This window comes from Drosophila eugracilis, unplaced genomic scaffold, assembly GCF_018153835.1.
Source record: "Drosophila eugracilis isolate 14026-0451.02 unplaced genomic scaffold, ASM1815383v1 contig_2088, whole genome shotgun sequence".
Taxonomy (NCBI): Eukaryota; Metazoa; Arthropoda; class Insecta; order Diptera; family Drosophilidae; genus Drosophila; species Drosophila eugracilis.
Window position 1 is genome coordinate 7275560 of NW_024572964.1, and position 21518 is coordinate 7297077.

The following is a 21518-nucleotide window of genomic DNA, read 5'->3' on the forward strand; positions in this document are numbered from 1 at the left end:
TGATTTTTCTTAGTACTTTTTATTAGTTCAAATCGATATTTTGTTTTCCCTTTTATACACTCTTTTATGTGTTTCTCTCTTTTTGTATACCATATACATATATAGATTTTTTCGAAAGTTTTCTTTTTGTGGGCTTCGCTTGTAGAAAAACTTAAAAAGTTTCTTTTAAAATATAAATTTCTTGTCATAAAATTAAATACCACTTTAAAGTTGTTTTAGAAAAAGACCTAACTAAAAACTATGAACATAGCACATTGTAAACATGTTTGTGTAGTGCAGCCATAAATATTGTATGGTATGTGTTTCTTTTTCTTTATATAATATAATAATAGGGGGAATATTAGATTGTTAAATAAGAAAGTAGGCATTATAACTAGGGGGAAAATTCTAGCACATGATATATGGGATCTGGGTTCTGCCGCTTCTATCTTCCTTTAAACATAGATTTAAACTGAGTTTGGCTTGCATATTGCCCTTTACGTTATGTAATGTGGTTTGCTTGGTTAGCTTTCGTGTTGTACATATATATGTAAACATATATATATATATATATATATTATATTATGGTTATCTTACGACTATATGGACTCTTATCTGCCCTTATTCATGTTGCATCTGCACTCGATATAAGCTTTAACAATTATGGTCGCCACGAGGGCCGAAAATTATATAGAAAAACAAAAACTACATACATCTGCATAGCTCAAACTATTTACATTGGACAGTTTCTTTTTTTGGGTGGGGACTGAGAACTCCAGAAATGATGTGTGGGTGGTGTTTAAATTATATGTCTATGTATGGATAGTGTAGTTTTTGTTTTTGAATCACATGTTTGCACTCCCAACGAAAAACGGTGAATAACTTAAGGAAATGTTGTTGATGTTGTGAAGATTGCCGATGCTTCATGGTTGGAATAAAGCTCTTTCTGCCCGAATACTTAAGCATTCTCATCGGTCTGGTATATGTAGCCATGCTGCTGCAATATGCTCAACCTCTTCTCAACGGCATCGCGATCTATAAATAGTTTTCAAATTAACATATTTCGTTTATCAAGTTTATTTTTTGAAACTTACATTTGTTCAGCAGCATTTTGTCCTGCGGATGATTGCACTTTTGCACCAACGAATGGAGCAGAATGTGTGCAGTGTTGTAACGCTCAAAGCAATTCTTGGTGTTTTTCAATAGCTCATCCAAAGCGGCTGCCTGACACTGAAACAAAATCATTAATAACATATTCTTCATAAGATTTAGCATCGTTTTGCTTACCATATCCAGTGCGTAATCATAGAGAATCTTGTCCGCTGTAATATTAAATGCATTCGCCTTCTGCAATAGTCCACTGCCATTAAGGCGCTTCGACTCGAACAGCATGCTTCGGTATTTGGCGTTCATGGTGAGCAAAGCTAGTGATAACCCAAGGACATTATAGATATTGATGATCCAGTTAGAAATCCCATCACTTACCATTCTTTACATTGGACGACGGCTTCAGCTGGCCGTTGCGCAGCTGCAGGGAGGCCAGATTCATCCCTGACGAGAGCAGCTGGAGACCCCGGACAAGCAGAACCAGGCGCTCAGCCCGCTTGCAATGCTCGGGAGCGTGTGGCGATATCTGTTGGGTATCCGCCGCCGCATTTGCTGCTGCAGACTGGCTACCAGCCACCATGAGCGTGGAAAGGGGTGCACAACGCGAGTCGGCCACCTCCTGAATGCAATCGGTAAGGGCCAGCACAAAGTTCAACTTGGACAGTGTCTCGTTGTGTTCGCGATCCATCAGCGTCTCCTCCGACAACTCTGGGGCCTGGAATGCATGTGGTTCCACACCAGCGCCAGTTCCTGTATCCAACAGACTGTGTAGACCGCCAGTGGCCCCCAGTTCGGGCAGCGTAAAAGCTCGCGGTCCCAGCATATGATGCTGATTATTGTTCTCCGATCCACTGCCCGCCGAACCAATCGAACCCAGGGATCCCGGAGCCACCAGCATTGTGGGACTGCCCAAAGTAGGCAGCTTGGTTAGCGCTGCGGACGGCAGAACTGGGGAGCTGTTGCCACTTCTGCGCAACGGCGATTGTGAATGTCCTGGCGACACCTGCCAAGTGCTTGGAGCATGAGGCGGCGGTGTCTCCGACAGCGATCCTCCCGAGGCGGAACGCATCCGCGTTGGCGGCGTTCCAATGGCAAACTGTACCGCCGGCGGTGAGATCGAGTTGATGTCACTGCTTACACTGCTCTTACGCTGATCCGGTCGCGGTTGCTTGACGCTAATGGGCTGGGATCGTGGTATCTGTTGGCCGCCCAGAGTGGCTACCGTCAATGGTCCGGTGCCCTGCCTGGCCGGAGAGTTGGCCGGATTGCTAGCCACCTGGCGACGGGCTGGAGCCGGCACTGGTTTGGGTTCAGAGATGGGTAGACTGCTGGGACGTGGCGGACTGGATTGATTTTGTTGCGGCTGTGGACGCTGGCCACCGGAAGCGGGCTGGGCTTGGGTTTGCCCCTGGACTACCAGACCCTGGCGCTGATCCTCCGGAAGGTTCTTGGGCACCAGCACAAAGTCATCGGAGTCCTCATGGGAGCTGCATGATCCACTATTGTTCTCACTGTCGCACAGCACCCCAACGTTGGTAATGGTGGCGCATATAGCCGGATTGGCCACCACGGACACTAAAAGATTTTATGATTAGATAGGTTTTCCTAGCAAATTGCAATGGATGCACATACCCGTATTCTCCTCCTCCTGGGCCTCTTGCTCCTCGCGCTCCTTCTGCTGCTGCTCGGCCAGCTTGACCAGCTGCAGTTCCTGCTCCAGCTGCTGCTGCAAGGGGCTCTTGGCCTTGGCCGGCGGGGTTCCGCCCAGCGGTGGCATGTCAACTGCAAGAACACCACTCTTAGAGACTCGCCGTCGCAGGTTAGCTGCTTGGCTTGGCTCACCTGGCGACGCGGCCGCCTTCTTGCCCTGAAGGAAGCGGTGCACAAAGAAGCTCTCGTACGAGATGCGGTCCTTGGCATTGCGGCGCAACAGGCACAGTAGCAGATCCCTCAAATCCGGCGACACGCCATTTGGAATTCTTAAAAGAAAATTAAAGGAAAGGATTAATATCCGTTGGGTTGTTTCGAATATTCAGAGATCTTACTTGGGCGCCAGGTTATCATTCTGCTCATAGTAGAACTTTAGTTCGTTGGGTGTTTGTGCATAGAATGGCGCCTTGCCAGTCAAACACTGGTAAACAATCGTTCCCAGTGACCAGAGATCCGCTTTAGAGTCGTACTGCAGCGACATGATCACCTCGGGTGCCTATTGATATACGATATATATGATTAGTTTTGATATTAGCTAGTTGGATATTAATTTACTCACCATATACATTGGAGAGCCGCACAAAGTGGCTGCCATGGCGCCCTCGTTCAGAAAACGCGCAAACCCGAAATCGGCTGTAATAAACAAGAGTTAATATTAGTCAATTAAAGTGAAGAAAGTACATGACCATATAGGTTATTAGTTGGTAATAACCTGTTTGTTAAAAGAAGACTATAGTCACAAGAAGTAAAAGTAGGTTTTAGAAAAGACTTGTTTTACATTGGAAAAAGTTATATTAACAATTTTTAAATATTGTGATTTAAACTCACCAATTTTCAGGGTTATTTTCGATGGAGCTGGCAATGTCTTGCCATAATTGTGCGATAGCAAAATGTTTTGTGGCTTGAGATCACGATGCACAATTCCTTTGGTATAAAGTGCCTTCATAGCACCAGCTGTAGTTTAAAGAAAACAAAATAGATTGGTTAGTTTTTAAGATTTTAAATTCTATGATAATCTATCTCACCTAGTTGCACGAGGAATAGCCTCACAGTATCCTCGCTAAGCGTCCCCTTAACACTCAAATAATCCGCCAGGTCGCCTCCATTGCAGTACTGTAAAGAGAAAGTCACAAGAAACGGAAAGAGAGTGAGTAAAGCTAATTGAAAAATCAAATTAAGAGAGCTCCTTCCCCAAGCACGAGTCAAGCCAGAGTTCAGTGCGAAGATAAATCTTATGGGGACCCCAAAGACCTCAAAAGCAAAATGTGACCCATGCAAATGAATTAAGTTCAATCAGTGCGAAAATGCATGAGACTCGAGATTCAGTCGGTCTTTTTCCAGCTGTCTTTCGCTTTTCAGCTGCTCGGCTTTTGTCCCAATGCTCTGGCAATCAGAGAAAACGGCAAGGTCAAAGCGAATATGATTTATGGCAATTTTCAGAATCAAGAACTGGAATTAGGGAAATATGCTTATGGATCAGCCAGCTGCTTTTTCTTTTGTCGGTTACCTAACAAAAGTATAGTTCCGGTTTATTTTCGTCAGCAGGGAAAACAATGAGATTTTAGGGGAACTTTTACACTTGAGAATTATAACATATGAAATAAACTTCTGAAAATAATATACAATAAAATTGTATTAAAAAAGTTAACTATGCACACTCATGAAATAAAATACTTTACGGAATTCCCTTTTTCTAACTTATGAAAATAGGTTCTTTATTATCTTCTAGTATATATTGTATTTAGAAATGTTTAAAAGTTTATAAAAGAAAAATAGTATTTAATTTCAAAAAGTATGTTCTCCTTAACAATTCTTAAAATTAAATAATATTTTTAAAGGTAGTGCAATACATCCTTAATTTTACACAATAAATTGTGTAAGCAACCCTCGTCAAAATGTAAATGAAGAGAACTCCAGTTTCGCCGAAATGCCGTTATTTTTGGCCTGAGCAAGTTGCCAAAAAGGATTTGCGATTTTTTGACCTTGAGGCCGCCAATCAAAGACATGACTATAAAGTTACACAAAACCCACTAGGCTAGGCATGTGTGTGTGTGTGTGTGCGTAGCGAACATTTTTATGGATTTTTTGTTTTCCATGAGAAAATATATGGACCACTTACAGTTTAATGAGCAAACAAAGCCAGCAATGGCAGCAACAACATCAACATTAGGCAATTAAACAGCCAAATTGAAATGACAAAAGATTTCACTCCATTCGGTTTTTTGTGAAATCGCAAAATGCCCAGAAGAGAAGCGAAGAGAAAAGAACATAAAACAAGTCATTGACATGTAAAGTGACAACATCAGGCAATGACAATATCTACATAAATATAAAAGTAAAAGTCCAAAAGAAATGTGGGGAACACTCACTATATAGAGGGTTTTTTATCTGGGGTTTTTAATAGTTTAAAATATATACAATACCAGATAGAGTTTTAAAATTTTATTTATTTCCCGGCAACAAGTGCGCATGAGTCAGCGGTTTATTGGAAAATGCACTTGCGTAATTAAAAATACAATTGGGCTTCTCTGTTTTTATTATATTTTGAAAAACTGAGCTAAAGAGCTAAACTAAGAGAACTTTATAAGCTAGGAAAGCACTCTTCAGTATTTCTCAATTTGTATACCCTGTGCTCCTGAAGTAAAAGGGTATATAGTACTGGTTGAAATGTAACAAGGTTCAAGCGTTAAAGTATATTACTTCCTAGTGTGTGTTTCAATCAACAGATGGCGCTTTTGAATTCCTATACCGTAACTACACTTTATGTATTAAACATTGGATGGTAGCATAACATTGTGTTATATTTGATTAACAGAGTATCTAATAGTCGAGACACTTAAAAGAAGTAAGAAGAGAGCTTCACTAGCTAAGAGAAGACTCTCTTTGGCCGTCGCTTGTAAATCAGAATTTTTGAGCTCCTTGCTTCTGCGATTTTATTTGTAGCTCATTTTCAAATTGACGCTCGCTCGAATCGCACTCCATCGCGCTTAAGAATAATCAACAAATGAAAAACAGTTAACAAATTTTGGTAGTGAAATTTAAACATAATACAGATAATATTCCCAAATGTGTTTCCTAAATATATAAATAATATAATAATAACAGAAATATAATAAGGCAACGCGAGTCATTCCAAGTAAACCCAATAGACTAAAGGTCAACATATTCTAGGCGATAAAAACAACGCTCAACACTCCTATACATTGTTCACAGTAATCACAACACAAAGACCTAGAAACGGAAATAAAACAAGAGTTTAACTTAGTGCTCGGTGAATCAAGTGGTTCTCAATCAAATATTCAAACAAACTTATCACTCAAATCACGTTTAATTTAATCGGAATGATTCAGTGTTTCAATTTTCCAGCAAATTATGTAAATAAACTGTGAAGGGAGACTCTATGTGCTAAATCAAAAGACAGACACCGACATATAAGTTAATTATGATTGACATTAATTCAAATCCGACAAGGATGAAATATGTTTTAATAATAAGCAATTCTAAAGGGTTTATTGTTCTCTTGAGTTTGTTAAGTAAAATCTTTACAAAAGAAATTTTATGAGATAAGATTAACAATGTTCAATGTCTGATACCATTTCTTAATTGAAACAACAAATACCTTTCAATTTTACTCAATATGTTGTGATGTAATATTCATTACGATCGCAATTCCTTTTAATTAATTAATTAATATGTTCTAATTTCTATAATAATTACACAAATACATAAAATCTGTTCTTTACTCAAACAACATAAATAATAAAACATATTTCATGGCTTTTTAAGAACTCAATTTATGTTATTTAATTTTAAATACATCAATTAATTATGTCTAAAGTTGCTTGAATTAAAAACGAGAGAGGGAGCAAGAGACAAAGCAATTAAATATTAAAAACTGATAAGATAACCGCGGCTAAACATTAAACTAAACATGAGAGAGATTAAAAAAGAGAGCGATAATATTTTAACATTCGACTCTCTTGTTTCTCTTTACTTAAGCTTACACACACACCTGTTTAGTCAGTCCGTTGGATTTGCTGGCGAATATTTTTGCTCATTTGAGAAACGACAGCGAGTGGAAAAGTTTGTGTGAGCGGAGTGAAAAGCTCGGAAAAAATAAATTATTTGATTCTTTTGGCAAAAGTAAACCGGCAAATGCTAATAGAGAAATAATTTGTGAAACTAAAATTTCAAAACCAAAACAAAAGAACATTTTAAAAGTGCAAACCGAAAAGTGCAAAGCAAAAAACAAAACAGCTGAGAAATATTATTGCAATCTATTTTCAGATTAAAAATTTCCACATCAACTTTGGCAAATACCACGAAAATGAAATGAAATCCCATAGATAAACACAAATATTAACAACAAGCCCTGAAAACGCAGTGAAAACAAAAGTTAAACAAACACAAACTAAACAAATATTAAACAATAATGCACGTGTATTACAAGTTTGGATTACTCTTGATATTTTTGCTAAGCGTAAGGTAAAAATCAAACTCCAATAAATATTTACAAATTTCCTAGTGTGTGTTAAAAAAAACAATTTGAAATTCTTATTGGGCTTGGGGAAAAGTTATACATTTATTTATTATATACGAAAAAAAAGAAGAATAAACCCTTTTGAATGACAGGGGCAAAGTTTCCGTTGAGCAACATTCGTAATGATTAATTCACTCAAATCGAAATAACGACAGGTGAACCTGAATAACAGGACTTTGACCCGCTCACAACTGAGATATCAATGCCGAACGGAATACTCACGCATGGGGTTATAAAAAAAAAATAGCAAATTTTTTATTGGCAGGCCACGGCAACAGCTCTTAATTGCCGCTTATTATATATTATGTGCACGAATTTACACTCTTTCTAATCATATCGCATAATCTGATAAAAATAATAACAATCCACGGTTGCCCGATTATTTATACCGTTTTTCCTTATCAAAATTGTTTGGTCAGCACATTGAATTTCTCACCAAATATCGAACCATTAAAAAATTGCCGTAAAATTTACAACTGTCTCGATTTCCTATATTTTCTAGTAACATCAATTTATGACTCAGATTTGCCTTACTACTTCCGTGGACTTAAGTCTTTAAGTTTTCTAATTGTCTTAAAAGAAGAAACATTTTTAAACTTTTTTTTTACTAAAACTGCTTTCTTAAATCACATACCCTTCTCAAGGGTACTTAAAATCATTTCCACTATTGATTTTCGGGCCTTTTACAGTTTTTGTTTTAGCCACTTCAAATGAAATGTCAAAGTAGAGTGCTTTTAAGTGTGCCGCTTCCAATTTTAGTCATTTCGTTCAAGTAGTCAAGGGAATTACTTTGACTAGGTCGTCATGCTTAGTTACAGTTTGCAGATCTTTCGCAATGGCCAGTAACTTAAGTGAGCTGAAGCTTGAAGGCAATTCGGTAATGTTCGATAAATATATATTTATTATCCGGTAGAAATATTATCAATTAATGCATTTCTTATCAGCACTTGTTATACAAGTAATCGGTTCTATGAGGTCTATTTTTTCTGTCAAATTTAGCACTTTTATGTACTGACTTTTAAGAGTCTTCAACAATCATTGAAACTTCACTCAAAAGTCACGCAACTGAAGAGAACTCTAAATGGCAAACATAAGACTCACTTGAACTACTCTACCAACCAATTTTCACCTTTTTTTTTTAGACACACCCACTAGAACTGAAGTTGTTTAATGCAGGATAACGAACGATTTAGAATCAGGCGAAATAAAATCGCAAAAAAAAAAATGAAGAGGGGTTACAAATCTCAGCGAAAAAGTAAAAAAACAAAACAGAAAAAGTGAGAGTAAACGAAATCGTAAGCTAAAACCGGTCAAGTTGCCTCTTTTGCCATGAAGTAAACTGGTTTCGTCTGTGTTTTTGTACTGAAGTATCTACAGTGAGTTTCAGCAATGTAAGACCAGTGAGCAGCAAACTAGCCATTAAGCTTTCCAGACATTAAATTTATTACCTACTAAAACTTGACCGTAAAAGCCATCAACTATTTCAAAAGGTTATAAAGTTAATATTCATTCTTCAAGAAAATTATATTTTTTACTTAAATTTTATGACTTAAGGGAAATATTTTCTATAATATTTTATATACTTTGAACTCATTTAAAAATTCCTTTTAACTAAAACCAATTTACATTTTTTTAATAGTTTTATCGACTTAATTATAAACTAATTACTAAATTGAAATGCATATTAGCCACCTAACCTGTTCAATTTAATTCGTATACATTTAAGGGCTATTATTTTGCACACAGCTGTATAGAGAGAAACACATATATGTTTGTTCACATATGTTAGTATATTCATTCATGCTCTTCCGTGGCGCAAACATAAACAAAAGCGTATAATGATAGTGGGGAAAACGAACGTTTCTGTGTGACTATGGCGTGGCTATAATAAAATAGGTCAAGAGCGTTTTCAGGACAAATTAGCGAGGTGTGTTCGCCTTCAAGACGTGAATGATGTAAGCACGTTCTGCTTAGAACCAATAACAACCGACAATCTAAAGCCAAATATTGACAATTTTTGGGTTTTTTGCTAAAACCACTTTACAAATTTGTCAACTAATTGCTCTATCAGAAATGCGAAAATGTAATTGCCCAGTTTTTTTTTCTTTATAAGTAATGAGAATTCATTTAAAATTAAATGCTTTATAAGTCTTTCAATAACGAGACAGCTTTTTTAATAAGAATTAATTAAATATTTATATTTGCAGCATTAGCCACACAAATGCCGCTCCATCGGGCAGTGACGAGGCGAATCTATCGCTCAGTTTCTCTGAGGACAGTAATTATAGGGACGACGATGATTATAGCGATGTAACGACAGGCGATGAAGCGCCGGAGACAGCAGAAAATAGACTGATGCCACTATCATCCTCCACATCGACCACCACCACATTTCGACCAATATTTAGTAAGTAAAACTATTAAAATATTATGATCAAAATGTAAGGACTTTTTCCTTTACAGATATACCACGACGCAGTAACCATGTCCTGGAGCCCAGTTGCCCGCGCAACTGCCTTTGCTTGGAGGACTTTAAGTACGTTCAGTGTGCGAATGCCCATTTAACCCATGTACCCCTGGACTTGCCAAAAACGGCGGCCATCATTGATCTAAGCCACAATGTAATTGCCGAACTGAGGCCAGAGGATTTCGCCAATTTGTCCAGAGCGGTGGATATCAATCTGAATCACAATTTAATCAGCAATATAGACAAGGAGGTAGGTCTTTGTAATTCCATTAATTATAGAAGTATTTCAATTTTTTCTTTGTTAGGTCTTTCAAGGACTGGAGCGTTTGAGGCGTCTGCGACTGGCCAACAACCGTCTAACCAAAATCGATCCCGATACATTTTCGGCAGCCAAGGAACTAGCACTCTTGGATTTAAGTAACAATTCGATAACCCAGCGATTGGATGGATCGTTTCTAAATCAGCCCGATTTGGTGGAGTTCAATTGTGTCAATTGCAGTTGGACAGAATTACCGGAACAGACCTTCCACAACATGACCGCGCTGGAGGTACTCCGCCTGAACAAAAATGATTTCAAACAGGTAAGAATCGAGCGCCAAATGTGCGATAATACAAGCTATCGCTCTATCGATAGTTGTAGCAGACCCAACTGAAAACAGCTGTGTTTGCCTCTATAATATATGGTTGTCCCGCTCTCTCGCTTTTTCATTCCGACAGCAAATCGATACAAAAGCTTTTTCGCCGCTAACAAAAATAATTAAACTGAAGCTGCCGGAACTGGAGCAACAGAATATTGAGGAGCTGTGTAACCTGCTGACCTCCATCGATACTATTAGTTTCCTCAACTTTGACATCAGCTGCTACGAGTTCGTACTGGGCACTCCCTTCAACGGCAGTCTAATTTATCCCACGGAACAGCCACTTAAAGGGATTTCGGAGCTTCCCATTGCGGTTAGCAGTACTCCAAAGCCAGTTACTTCCACGCCCGCACAGCCGCGAAGTGGTGAGATCTTTATAACAATAGTTTCTATAATATGTATGTGCGAACGTGGCGGTTGTTTCCCTTACAGCCAATCGCAATCGAGGAAAAATGGACAACAGCACGGAGTTGGTCAAAGCCGGAATCCTAAGTTCCGTGACCAACACAAGCGGTGTGTCAGTGGAATCGCCTGCCGAAAGTAAGACCAACCAGGTGGAGATCTCCCCTGAGGCCATCAACACGCTGCTCATCTGTGAGTACAGCTTAAAACCCACGTATTACAACTTCAACTGCTATTGCGATCAAAACAAGTTACTGAGGTTTCGTGGTTTCACATATTTTGTCTGTAATTTAAACTGGTTTTCACTTATGAACTCCAAATCTATAAAGATTTAAACCTTATATTGTTTTGATACAAAAAATGGAGTTGTAAAGTTTTACTCTGATATATATCTGTATAAAATTACTAACTAGCCTAATCTCTCCCAATAGGCATCATGGCTTTGGCCGTGATTGGCATTGTCGTCGGCCTCATTTGCCGCAAGGATATTGGCGGCATAAAAACCAAATGCTGCCGCACTAGTAAACCAGAGCCAAAGGATCAGGTCCATCCCACTGAGGAGATACCATTAAATAAGCTAGCCTAAGAAAACTTTCCAAAAAACCAAAACAAACGACGATGAAAAGAGCGTCCTATCCTTCAGTTTTGAGAACAAATTCCAAATTACCGGCATTTTTGATAGATTATAAATAGGTATACGTCGTCTATGTATATTGGCTAATTAGTTAACTACTTTGACTTGGTTCTTAACCAGCATCATGCCTAATTATAGTCTCTCCTAATATTGTTTGCCCGCACAACAGCTATTCTCTGTTAGATACTAGTTGTTAGTCGGAGTAAGTTAGGCCGCCGCCTAGTCGCTTAGCGTTCATATCCTTAGGGGGAACTCGGTAAATGGGATCCCACAAAACCTCCTGGCACTGTTCTAGTTTTAGATCCAAAAATAAAATTTCCATCGCAACACATTAATTAATGTAAACCCTAGGTACTTTAGTTCTTAGCTTTAGACTTTTGCCAAACTACAATAAAAGTAATTATTGTAAATAGTAAAGAAACTGGACACGTGTTTATTTTATATTTTAAGTACTTAAGTAGGTAAGTAAAGCCATTAGCGTTGACATATTTACCTTGTTTAAAAATAACTTTTGAGAAACTCCCTAAAAACATAACAGCTGATAACCTTGATTGTTGTTCCACCTTCACCACCTCTCCCCCTCCTATCACATATTTATCTCCTCAGACAACATATAAACACATCGTAAAATATTGGCAAAAAATAAATAAACAAATCCGGTCTAACCGAAAGTAGCCAGAATGGTGGGAAAAGCGGGATGGGATAACACGTGGCCGCAAAACTAATAAATATTCATCAACAACACAAAAACGAACTGATTAGAATCAGGGGGAGCGCGGACTACTCTCTATTTCTCTCTCACATATGGCAAACAAATTAGAATACAAAGCAAACAAAGCGAATGGGGCCAAAGTCAGACGATTGACTATATGTACCAACTATTACTGTATACACCAGATGAAACGAAACACTACACTCCCTTCCTATCGCTTTTTTACCCCCATCAGCTAGAATCTGCTCCACCTATGAATGTACATATGCCGATGACATGCAATCGTGTGGCCACAACTATGGGGCGTTGGAAGACAAAAATAAAAACAAAACAAGAGATTGAAACTATTTTGGAAATACCCTACGACATATGTTAAATATTTAGTTTATATTCTAACCTAAATAAGCATAAGCAAGCTCTAACTTAGCCTCTAACTTAATGAAGCATTAAAAATTAAAGACTTTAAGTTATACTTTTTTATAAAGAGATTATAAGACATTTTTAATATATAATCTTTCTAATAGTTCAATAATCTAATTCCCCTCCATTTACTATATATCCATTTTGATAACGCAATAAACCCTTCCCCATTCTAGGGTATTCATAAGAAAACAACCCTATCCAATCTTATCAGTGAAAATGGTCGCCAAATAGCAGCTAATACTCCCAGCACGCGCATTTGACCTAATTTCAAGATAATAGATTGTTTATAAACACTGAACGCTAAAAGCAAGCAAACACCTGTAACCCAAAATTGAGTTGAACAAACTTGGGGATAAATTTGGGTACCGAAAGTGCTCTAGAGTTGGCGTAAATTAACAAAATGCGTTTCAAAAATACGGAAAACAGGAAAAATCAACAAAAAAGTATAAGGAAAGCCAAATAAAGCAGACATAATGTAGAGTATCTTTGGTTAGGGATACACAATTTGTTCATCTAACTTATAAATTTATTAAAACCGTTTTGGTAATAGAAAAGAAATTCCAGACTAGAGATTTACATTACGGAATAAACCATTAATAACCACTAATTTTACTTTTCCAAGAACTGTAAAAGTTTTTCTGGCCAATTAACCTGGTTGTAAATAACTTTAATAATTATAAACTTTGTTCCCTGAGCTGTCAGTTGAAGTATAAACAGCCATGAGTAGCAGCCATTCGGCGCAAATCGCTTTTACCAATTCTATTCTCACTTTATTTTTGTTTACGAATTCATTTCGCAACTTCCGCAATTAATGGCGTAGCAATTTGGTCAAGAGAAGGAGGTCTAAAGCAGGCGGTAGGTGGGTGGTAATATTGGGGAATTGGGGGAATGACGTGAAACTGACCGACGACGTGCACTTCGGTTTGCAATTGCTATACGATACCATTTCAAACTGACTCACACACGTTTTAGCCATAAAAGCATTAAATATTTATGAATTTCTCGCTTCGCTATGCTTTTAGTTTAAATGCCAAACTCACCTCCATGACCAGACTGACGCAATCCGGTGACTCCTTGCAGTCCAACAAAGCCACCACATTCTCATGGTGGAGTTCGGTGAGCTCCTTCAGGATCTTGATCTCCTTGCCCAGCAGATTCTGCGTCTTCAGCTGTCCCTTCTTCGTGATGCACTTAATGGCCACCGGCATGTGTTTCTATAAGAGAGAGAGAAGGAGGGAATGCATTTCATTAATATTTGATCAAGGGTTACTCACTTCAAAGTCATTGAACACGGCTAACCCAATTACAAACCAAAGTCACCGCAATGACTCAATTTATTCGGATGGGAATTTAATTGACACAAAACTGGGCAAAAAACAAAAAACACTGAATGGATTAGCATTTTCCATTTTGAATTTGTTTTGATATCGACCACAAAGGAATATTATTGAGATGATAAAAACATTTTGATTAACAAAAGAATAACAAATATTGCTCGATCAGTTACTTTGGAACCAATTAAAGACTTTTTCTTGATATTTTGAGTTTTAAATATAATTTTAAAATTATTATTTGCATTAAACCATCTTCAATATATTTCTTAATAAAATCGTGAGTCGTGGGTACCTAGGCCCTAGCTGGCTATATTGAGAATCGCATAGAAGGGCGTTCAAATATTTGGTACATCCTACAACATCCTACATAAAGACAGTATAATTCATATACATACACTTAAGTTATATTCTTTTTTTAGAACTTAGTTTTTTGACCTCTTTCTTTGTGAGAATCACAGACTTCCCAAGAAGTTCCTCTACTTTAATCTAAAACCCAAAGTCTTTGCCAACAGCTGCTGCCATAAATTTGCCTACAAAATGTTTACATTCTCCTTGGGCAAATGTCTTTGGCTTGCTTCACAATTAGCACGCACTAAAAACAGGAAAGGAAATGCGGAAAAATGCAAATCCCCTTGCACTAAGACCAACACGTTGGAGGGTCTCGCTCGGTTAAATGTTATTATTAGATACGCAAAAACGCATTCAACCGGCGGGCAGGCAAAACGGAGGTGGGGCACAAGGGTCCATAATTGCAGTGAATAAGATTGTTTACTCAAGCGCTCGAGTGACGAACTTGGCCGGGACTTGCAAGCCAAGAGAGTGCTAGCTAACGGGGCTGGACTGAGTCGCGTTAACCGGTTGAATCGCCTCACTGATAAGGCCGACATCGTTAACTGCACCTCCTGGTACTCCCACCGCACGCCTTTCGATTTCCCCTTGAAGGTGGTCACCACCTTATTTGCTTTCAACTTAGCCAGGTGACAATGACTCTTTGTCTGTGTTTGCCTTTTTCCGTCGTCTGCCCCTGGCTAAAACTCAAAACAAAAGACGAAAGTGTAAATTTGAACAAGTTTGCCTACTACAAGGAAGCACACTTTGGATAGTGGTTAGTCTTGTTGAGAAGTATAGACTGGGATTTATCCTATCCCTATCTTGAGTTATAAGAAGCTCGTTTTGAGAAAATTATGATGCCATAAACAGCTTTTAATTGGCCATAAGTTGGGCTGTCAATTTGGGTTGATAATTATGAAATTTTCAGGTTCTGACTAATTTTCTGATGAGTTGGTTTTTAATAGTCTATAATTAGGGAGTAATAAGTTTATCGTTTTATCAGCAAGTATATTTATCTATCTATTAATTCCAAAAATATACATTTCATACCCTCACTGGGCATACCCTCCCAACTTACAACTACTAGGTATACCCATAACCAGACATTCTATAGGTTTCCCCTTATCGAATATCGAATCACCTTACGCGACGTTCACGTGTTGTTTGAATGGAAATCGAATGATAATCGATATGTTCCCCCCACGAGGCATCCCATAATCTTTCACAGTGCATTCGCCAGATGTATTTTTATAAAATCCACACTCTTATTTGTTTCTGTTTGGTAAATTGCAATGAATCAAGCAATTCTTACAGCTACTGACTGATAATAAGGCTCCTGCACTTTTGTTTGTTTGAGACAATCTTGAAACGAGTTCAACTTGCATCTGGTTGCCAAGCATCTGCTCGTGTTTAATGGGGTTTGACCTGTGACTTTCTTAAGATTACAGATGGAAATTGGACCAGGTCTGTGAGAAATGATTAAGTTGTTAACAGATTAAAGAATATGGTGGTCAGAGGAGTTTAGGTAGATATCTTATGAACAACTTTAATCATATAGAAACCCTTTTATTTTTCTTTCTTTTAAAATAAACAACTCCACGATCATTCACTAATCGAAACCAAATAAACCTCAATGAAATCCGATTTACATACACATTAAATTTGGAACTTTACGTCACTGCATTAAATTCTGTTTACCTTCTAGTCAAAGATAATAAAACCGCCAGAGATTAGATTACTTATAAAAACAATTGCGGACATCGTCGTGCAACGGAAACCGAGCAGTTCTTGACCCAATCACCTCAATCATCCAAGCGCAGGCGAAAACTGTGTCAAAAGCGAATGGGAAAGTTGCCCCAAACACACACACCTGGCCTGAAGAAAATGGAAAATTACAGACAAGACCTCTGATCCCAGAAATATCTGCAGGTCTTCAAGTCATTGGGTGCAGCAACTAAGCTGGATATTTCATCAAGACCCACAGCCAAAAATAGGTTCAACGAACTAGGGAGGCTCGATAAGGCTGGGCAAATTGGTTGTTTTGCTGGGGGGTTTTAGGTGCAATGGCCCCTCAACTAACAACAAGAAAGGAAAACATTTCTTTTGGCCAAAAATAGCTGGCGAAAAAGATAATAATTGCGCAGAAAATGCGAGAAAGAGTGAAGCCAGAGACAAAAGCAGAGATGAAGAAACAAAAAAAAGTGCAACACATCATAGGCATAGGCTAGGCCAAAAGTATCTGATGGATACAAACAACTTCAACTGGTTTGGCGGGTGAAAATGTATATGCTCATTTGCCATAAACTTGGCAAATACAAATCGCGGAAATTCTCGAATATTTTTGCGACGCAAAACTTTTATTTCAATACCGCATAGTTCACACCCGATCGGATCACAAGTCAGCCGGCTAATTTATATAGAATACTACCGATCTGGAGCTGAACAAGACAAACTAGTTTCTATGCGAGTAATAATATTTATATGCTGGAAGATGTCTGGCGGGATTTACGAAATAATTAAAGCGTTCATTTCGATTGGTTTTGCTCTGCACGTGTTTAGCGTTCAGCCTGTTGCTCCCACCGTCTCGAATTGGAAAGGTGATTTCGATTTAATAGATTGGGTTTCTTTTTTCGTATTCGTTGTCTAACATTAGACTTCCGTTTATTTAAATTGTGATTAAAATAGGTTTTTATTTTTATTTATTAACAAAACAAACCTGAAGAAACCTAACCTAAGAGAGTTTCGTAAATGACTTCTTATCAAGGGGGAAAATGTAATCAAATTTCAAAGAAACAATTTACACGTTTTCCCCTTGACACCCATCTCGTTTTCCTAATCATTTTTATAAGGGGCCTGCCCAGAAAGTTCATTATAAAACCTTTTTAAGCCCTATAACTATAGTATTTCAAAGTCTAATCGATTAAAAGGGATCCCTATCAATCTTTATAGGTTACAACTTTGTCAAGACGCATTTTCCCAACCAAAGGCACCGCAACAAAATCAAATGCAAATTGTCATTGTATTTTAACTATTAACAAACCAAACATATGAATATGCACATTGCGCAATGTTAGAAAGGGGAGGGTTGTCGGAATAACAATAAACATTACACATTTAGAACGTAATTTTTGCATGATTCCAAACGACGACCGACTGGCTTATGCAATTGGCGATAAAACGGAGCGTTTGGATTCGGTGAAATATGGAAACACGTGTCGTCTGGCTTTCCACATGCCAGCGTACATATCCGCCAGATAAAGATTGATGGGATTCATTCATAGCGAAAAACTGAAGTAAAACTACCAGACGGTACTTAGTACCGTGACATTTATTTTTGGATTCCAAAGCAGATGCCTAGGCAGATCCTCTGAAGAGGATTTCCTTTTCTATCCGCAAGTACAAGTATCTGTTGGGTGTGTATCTTTCGTCGCTGCACATGTTTCATTCTATTTTTAGCCAATGCACCGAGCACGTGCAGGCAAAAGATACTCTTTTGGAGACACAAATGTCAGGCACTCAGCAATGCCTTGTCCTTCGGGCTGCTTAAGTAACCCAAGTGATTACGACCACGTTAAGTCATGGATAGAAATCGAAAAAATTGTTGGACCACGAAACCAGTTACTAGAAATGGCCATAAAAGGAAAGACGCGGGAAGTGAACTGAGCTCAACTTAACTCACATTCCAACTGTCGTCAAAGTGCGCTCAAGTGTGTGGAATCGTTATAAAATTTGTATGTACATATTCATAAATGTTTTTAAAACACAAAATGGTAGTTAAATTGTCTACAAATTTGATTACACGACAACCATGAAGGATATTTCTTAGATGTTTATTGAAGAAAATATAATAATATTGATTTAAATTAGAAAAAAATGTTCTAAAAAGAAAGAGTATATCTTTTTCAAAGCTAGTTAATGTAAACTAAAAACTAAACAAAAAATAATTACAATTTAGGTTTTTTTAAAATTCAAAAAACAGTTCATCAAGTATTTAGTATATAAAAACAGATAAAATTTCTTGTTTTTAAATAAAGAATTCATGGCGACAAAAGAAATTAGTCATACATACTTCAAAAAGTGATTTCAGAGTAATTAAAACAAAGAAAAGCAGAAGATCCACCAAAAACTGGATTTGTAATGCAAAAAATTTATAAAAATTTAAAGAAAAAAATTTACAATCTCTAGATTGTTCTTTAAAAATAAAATACATTTAATAATAAAAAATATAACTTTAAAAAAGCAATTGTTCAAAAGACTCCCACTATTTACTCAAAAAACAAACTAAATTTAAAATTCCAAACATTTACAGATCACTTAGGTATTTCAATTAAATGATTAACGATCAGTAAAACATGAAAGAAAGGCGAAAAGGTCTTAAGCAAAAGGGAGAAAGAGAAGTCATTAACGACAAATCCAAATAGACAGAAAGAGAGGGTCTTACATCATTAAAAAGAGACGCGACGAATGTCTGGTTTACGTGTGAACCGATTGTGCCATTGTTATTGCCACTGCTTTTGTAGTTGTTGTTGTTGTTGTTGTCACACTGCATTTGTAATTAATAATGTGATTTCATTTACTGACGCGACGAACTTGAGCAATTTAGAAAAACACAACAACAACCAAATGATGATGATAAGAGCATTTGTTTCTTCTTTGCCTTGTTGCACTAACAAAAACAAGACCGACTGGCAAGAAAAATAATACAAAAACTCACATTGTTTGGCATAATCATATGGACAAGCAAGTATTATATATATATCAATATATATATCTTGTTTTAAGAGAAAAACACACATATGGTGTGTAGGTGCGTGTCTTTAATGGATACAGAAATCAGCTGATGCAATAACTGGCAGCTGTTTCATAAAACTTTTCACTTCAAGCTTTTCACTTTGCGTGTTTTCGTTTGTTTTAGATTTGTTTTCCTTATTTTATACCAAACAAAATCGAAACAAAATACAGTCATTCATAGCCAACAACAATTTAGCTTCGTTTTGACTATCTATTTATACAAATTTTTGTTTATTTATCGACGCAAATTTGATAAAAGTTGCTTGACCTGCAGCATGTTTTTTAGTCTAACTGGTTAAGCTGGTGGCTATTAAAACAGCCTATTATGGCGGTTAATAAATAATTTATTTACTACATCAAAAGGTACTAATTTTATTGCTTGTTTTCAAGGTGCACTTAAAGCGTTTCTTTACTTTTAAAAGACAATTAAGTTGCAGTGACTAATAAAAACACATTTTTAACCAACCATCAACTTGTTTACTTTGTAATCCCTTTGGAATTACTCCACCCTTTTGATACCCGAAACGCGCCATTATTTCTTAGATGACCCTGAAATAGTTCAACACACTTCTAACGCGCACATATTGTATATTTATCATACGCAGTGGTGTTTACGTATTTTATTTGTATGGCAAAAAAGAAATCGCACGTGCGTGTGGCTCCCAAATTTTGCTTAGAAAAACAGAGAGGGTTTCCAGAGGCAGTAATAGAAAATAAACAAAAGCAAAACGCAAATTTGAAAGAAAACAAAAAAAATGGAGCCATGCCTGAGGCCTCCAACAAAAGGGCTGTGATTTCGGTTAGCAGTTTTATTGGGATCGGTACAGTGGGTCGAAACTCATTAAAGTTTGTAATTTTTGGAAATTTAATATTTTGTTTCCCTTTTTAAAATATTTTCCGAATAACAAGTCATAAAAACTGCTTACAAAATGCAGGTAAACATTTTTTGAAGAATTTTGAATTTCAATTAAATTTTTCTACCTGTACAGATATAGTTTTTTCGCAAGAAATAAGTAATATAAATATATATTTATATTTTAGAACTGTTTACTCACTTTCGGCCAGTCTAAATCTGTTGCTCATTGCATTTATTTACCACCATTTATATATTTTTCAGCTGCACTGTAATCAGCTGATTTTTCGTTATTTTCGCGACATTTGGCGAGAGGCTTAGGCTCTTTGCGTTTTCTGCGTGTTTACCTTTGACAATGGCGCATTTTAATAGCTTTGGGGCTTGTTATTGTATTATTTACAAATGCGACCAAGCCCCACATTGAATTGAAAACAATAACAACGAATAAGTCGGGGAAAACAGGTTAATAACATGACGGAATTGTTGTTTAGGGTTTTGATATATATAAATATGTACATATATACGATTTAAGAGTTTCTCTTCTTACCTTGCGATGACGTCCTTTGTAGACGACGGCAAAGGCGCCGTGGCCCAACATATCCTTGGAGCTATATTCATATTCCCCGACAATATTCATTGCATGCGAAAAAGGAGGAGGATGCGACGCCTGGAAGTGCTTCTCTCTTTCTCCCTCTCTCTCTCTCTCACGCTTACACCCCCTCGCTCTTTCTCTCGCACACACTTGCTCTCTTCTTCTCTGCTTTGCTTTGCTTTGCTTCCAATTGCAATTGTGGAAAATGGAAAATCAATTTCTTTCCTTTTGAGCCAGCCACTAAAAGGTGATTCTGTGGCCTTTGACGATCCTCGGAACTTTCACGTAACACCTCTGGTGATTTTCCTGTCCACCTGACCAGTTGACAATTATCGGGCACTCACTCTAATTTCACTTGTAATTGAATTAAACTGTTCTTTTCCGTGTGTGATTGTGTCGGTTTTCAGTGTGGTATTGCTTTTAATTTGCGGCCCCACACTCACATACACACGCGACAGGATTGGATGGTACACACTCATACACTACGCGCACACACACACACACACCGACGATCTGTACAATTTCCTTTTTGTTTTTAAAAAATTTAGCTTTTTGGTCCCAGCGAAAAACTTTGCAAAAATGATTTTTCCAACTACTTCGCGAGAGAGAGACTAGTGGAAAAAGGCAAGACGAAAACACAACTAAGCAAAGTGGTGGTGGTGGGTTGGCCAGTGTGGCTGCAGGTGGCGCCAAACAATACCTCACACCCCCACAAAAAAATACTAGAATATAAGTTTGGTGGCTATAAAAATACCATCGCTAGTTTCTATTAACATTTACATTGTATAAACAAATTATTTAAAGCAGTTTCTACGTCGATTATACATATATTCAATGTAAATGAAATGTGATATAGTCATTTAAATATTGACTGAATATGAAATAAATTTTAATTTAAATTTAATTTTTAAAAACTGTGCGGCGGCAACAACTTAAGCTGTTTCCTTCATATGTATTAAGTCTGAATAATTTTTGGACGACTATCGATAAGTGTTGTTTTCAATAG

General features: G+C 37.3%; 2 protein-coding genes across 4 annotated transcripts; one reads left to right on the forward strand and one right to left on the reverse strand.

The window, feature by feature from the left end:
• Nucleotides 1–3: 3 nt before the first annotated feature.
• Nucleotides 4–21162, reverse strand: LOC108107969 (serine/threonine-protein kinase unc-51). 2 transcript variants are annotated; one of them, XM_017215810.1, is made up of 12 exons: nt 20468–21162; nt 13653–13826; nt 3822–3909; nt 3625–3750; nt 3356–3429; nt 3132–3292; nt 2929–3065; nt 2719–2868; nt 1465–2661; nt 1267–1403; nt 1074–1209; nt 4–1014 (listed from the first exon to the last, which is right to left on the reverse strand). In XM_017215810.1, exons 1-12 carry the CDS (start codon nt 20555–20557, stop codon nt 938–940), a joined length of 2547 nt encoding a protein of 848 aa, XP_017071299.1. In that variant the 5' UTR covers nt 20558–21162; the 3' UTR covers nt 4–937. The 2 variants fall into 2 exon arrangements, with proteins under 2 accessions (XP_017071299.1, XP_017071298.1); XM_017215809.1 differs by having other exon boundaries at nt 2719–3065.
• LOC108107971 (keratocan) lies at nt 5757–11898 on the forward strand. 2 transcript variants are annotated; one of them, XM_017215813.1, is made up of 8 exons: nt 5757–5824; nt 7084–7281; nt 9544–9743; nt 9800–10053; nt 10109–10384; nt 10521–10806; nt 10874–11035; nt 11275–11898. In XM_017215813.1, exons 2-8 carry the CDS (start codon nt 7229–7231, stop codon nt 11427–11429), a joined length of 1386 nt encoding a protein of 461 aa, XP_017071302.1. In that variant the 5' UTR covers nt 5757–5824; nt 7084–7228; the 3' UTR covers nt 11430–11898. The 2 variants fall into 2 exon arrangements, with proteins under 2 accessions (XP_017071302.1, XP_017071303.1); XM_017215814.2 differs by lacking the exon at nt 5757–5824 and having other exon boundaries at nt 6482–7281.
• Nucleotides 21163–21518: the final 356 nt, after the last annotated feature.

What these genes read in the sequence shown, in the direction of transcription:
- LOC108107971 (XM_017215813.1), top strand. Translation starts at nt 7,229, where the DNA reads ATGCACGTGTATTACAAGTTTGGATTACTCTTGATATTTTTGCTAAGC. An exon ending in TCAGCAATATAGACAAGGAG is followed by an intron (nt 10,054 to 10,108) that starts GTAGGTCTTTGT and finishes TTTCTTTGTTAG; the next exon opens with GTCTTTCAAGGACTGGAGCG. An exon ending in CATCAACACGCTGCTCATCT is followed by an intron (nt 11,036 to 11,274) that starts GTGAGTACAGCT and finishes CTCTCCCAATAG; the next exon opens with GCATCATGGCTTTGGCCGTG.
- LOC108107969 (XM_017215809.1), bottom strand. Translation starts at nt 20,557, where the DNA reads ATGAATATTGTCGGGGAATATGAATATAGCTCCAAGGATATGTTGGGC. An exon ending in ACAAAGGACGTCATCGCAAG is followed by an intron (nt 13,827 to 20,467) that starts GTAAGAAGAGAA and finishes TCTCTCTTATAG; the next exon opens with AAACACATGCCGGTGGCCAT. An exon ending in GCGGCTCTCCAATGTATATG is followed by an intron (nt 3,293 to 3,355) that starts GTGAGTAAATTA and finishes GTATATCAATAG; the next exon opens with GCACCCGAGGTGATCATGTC.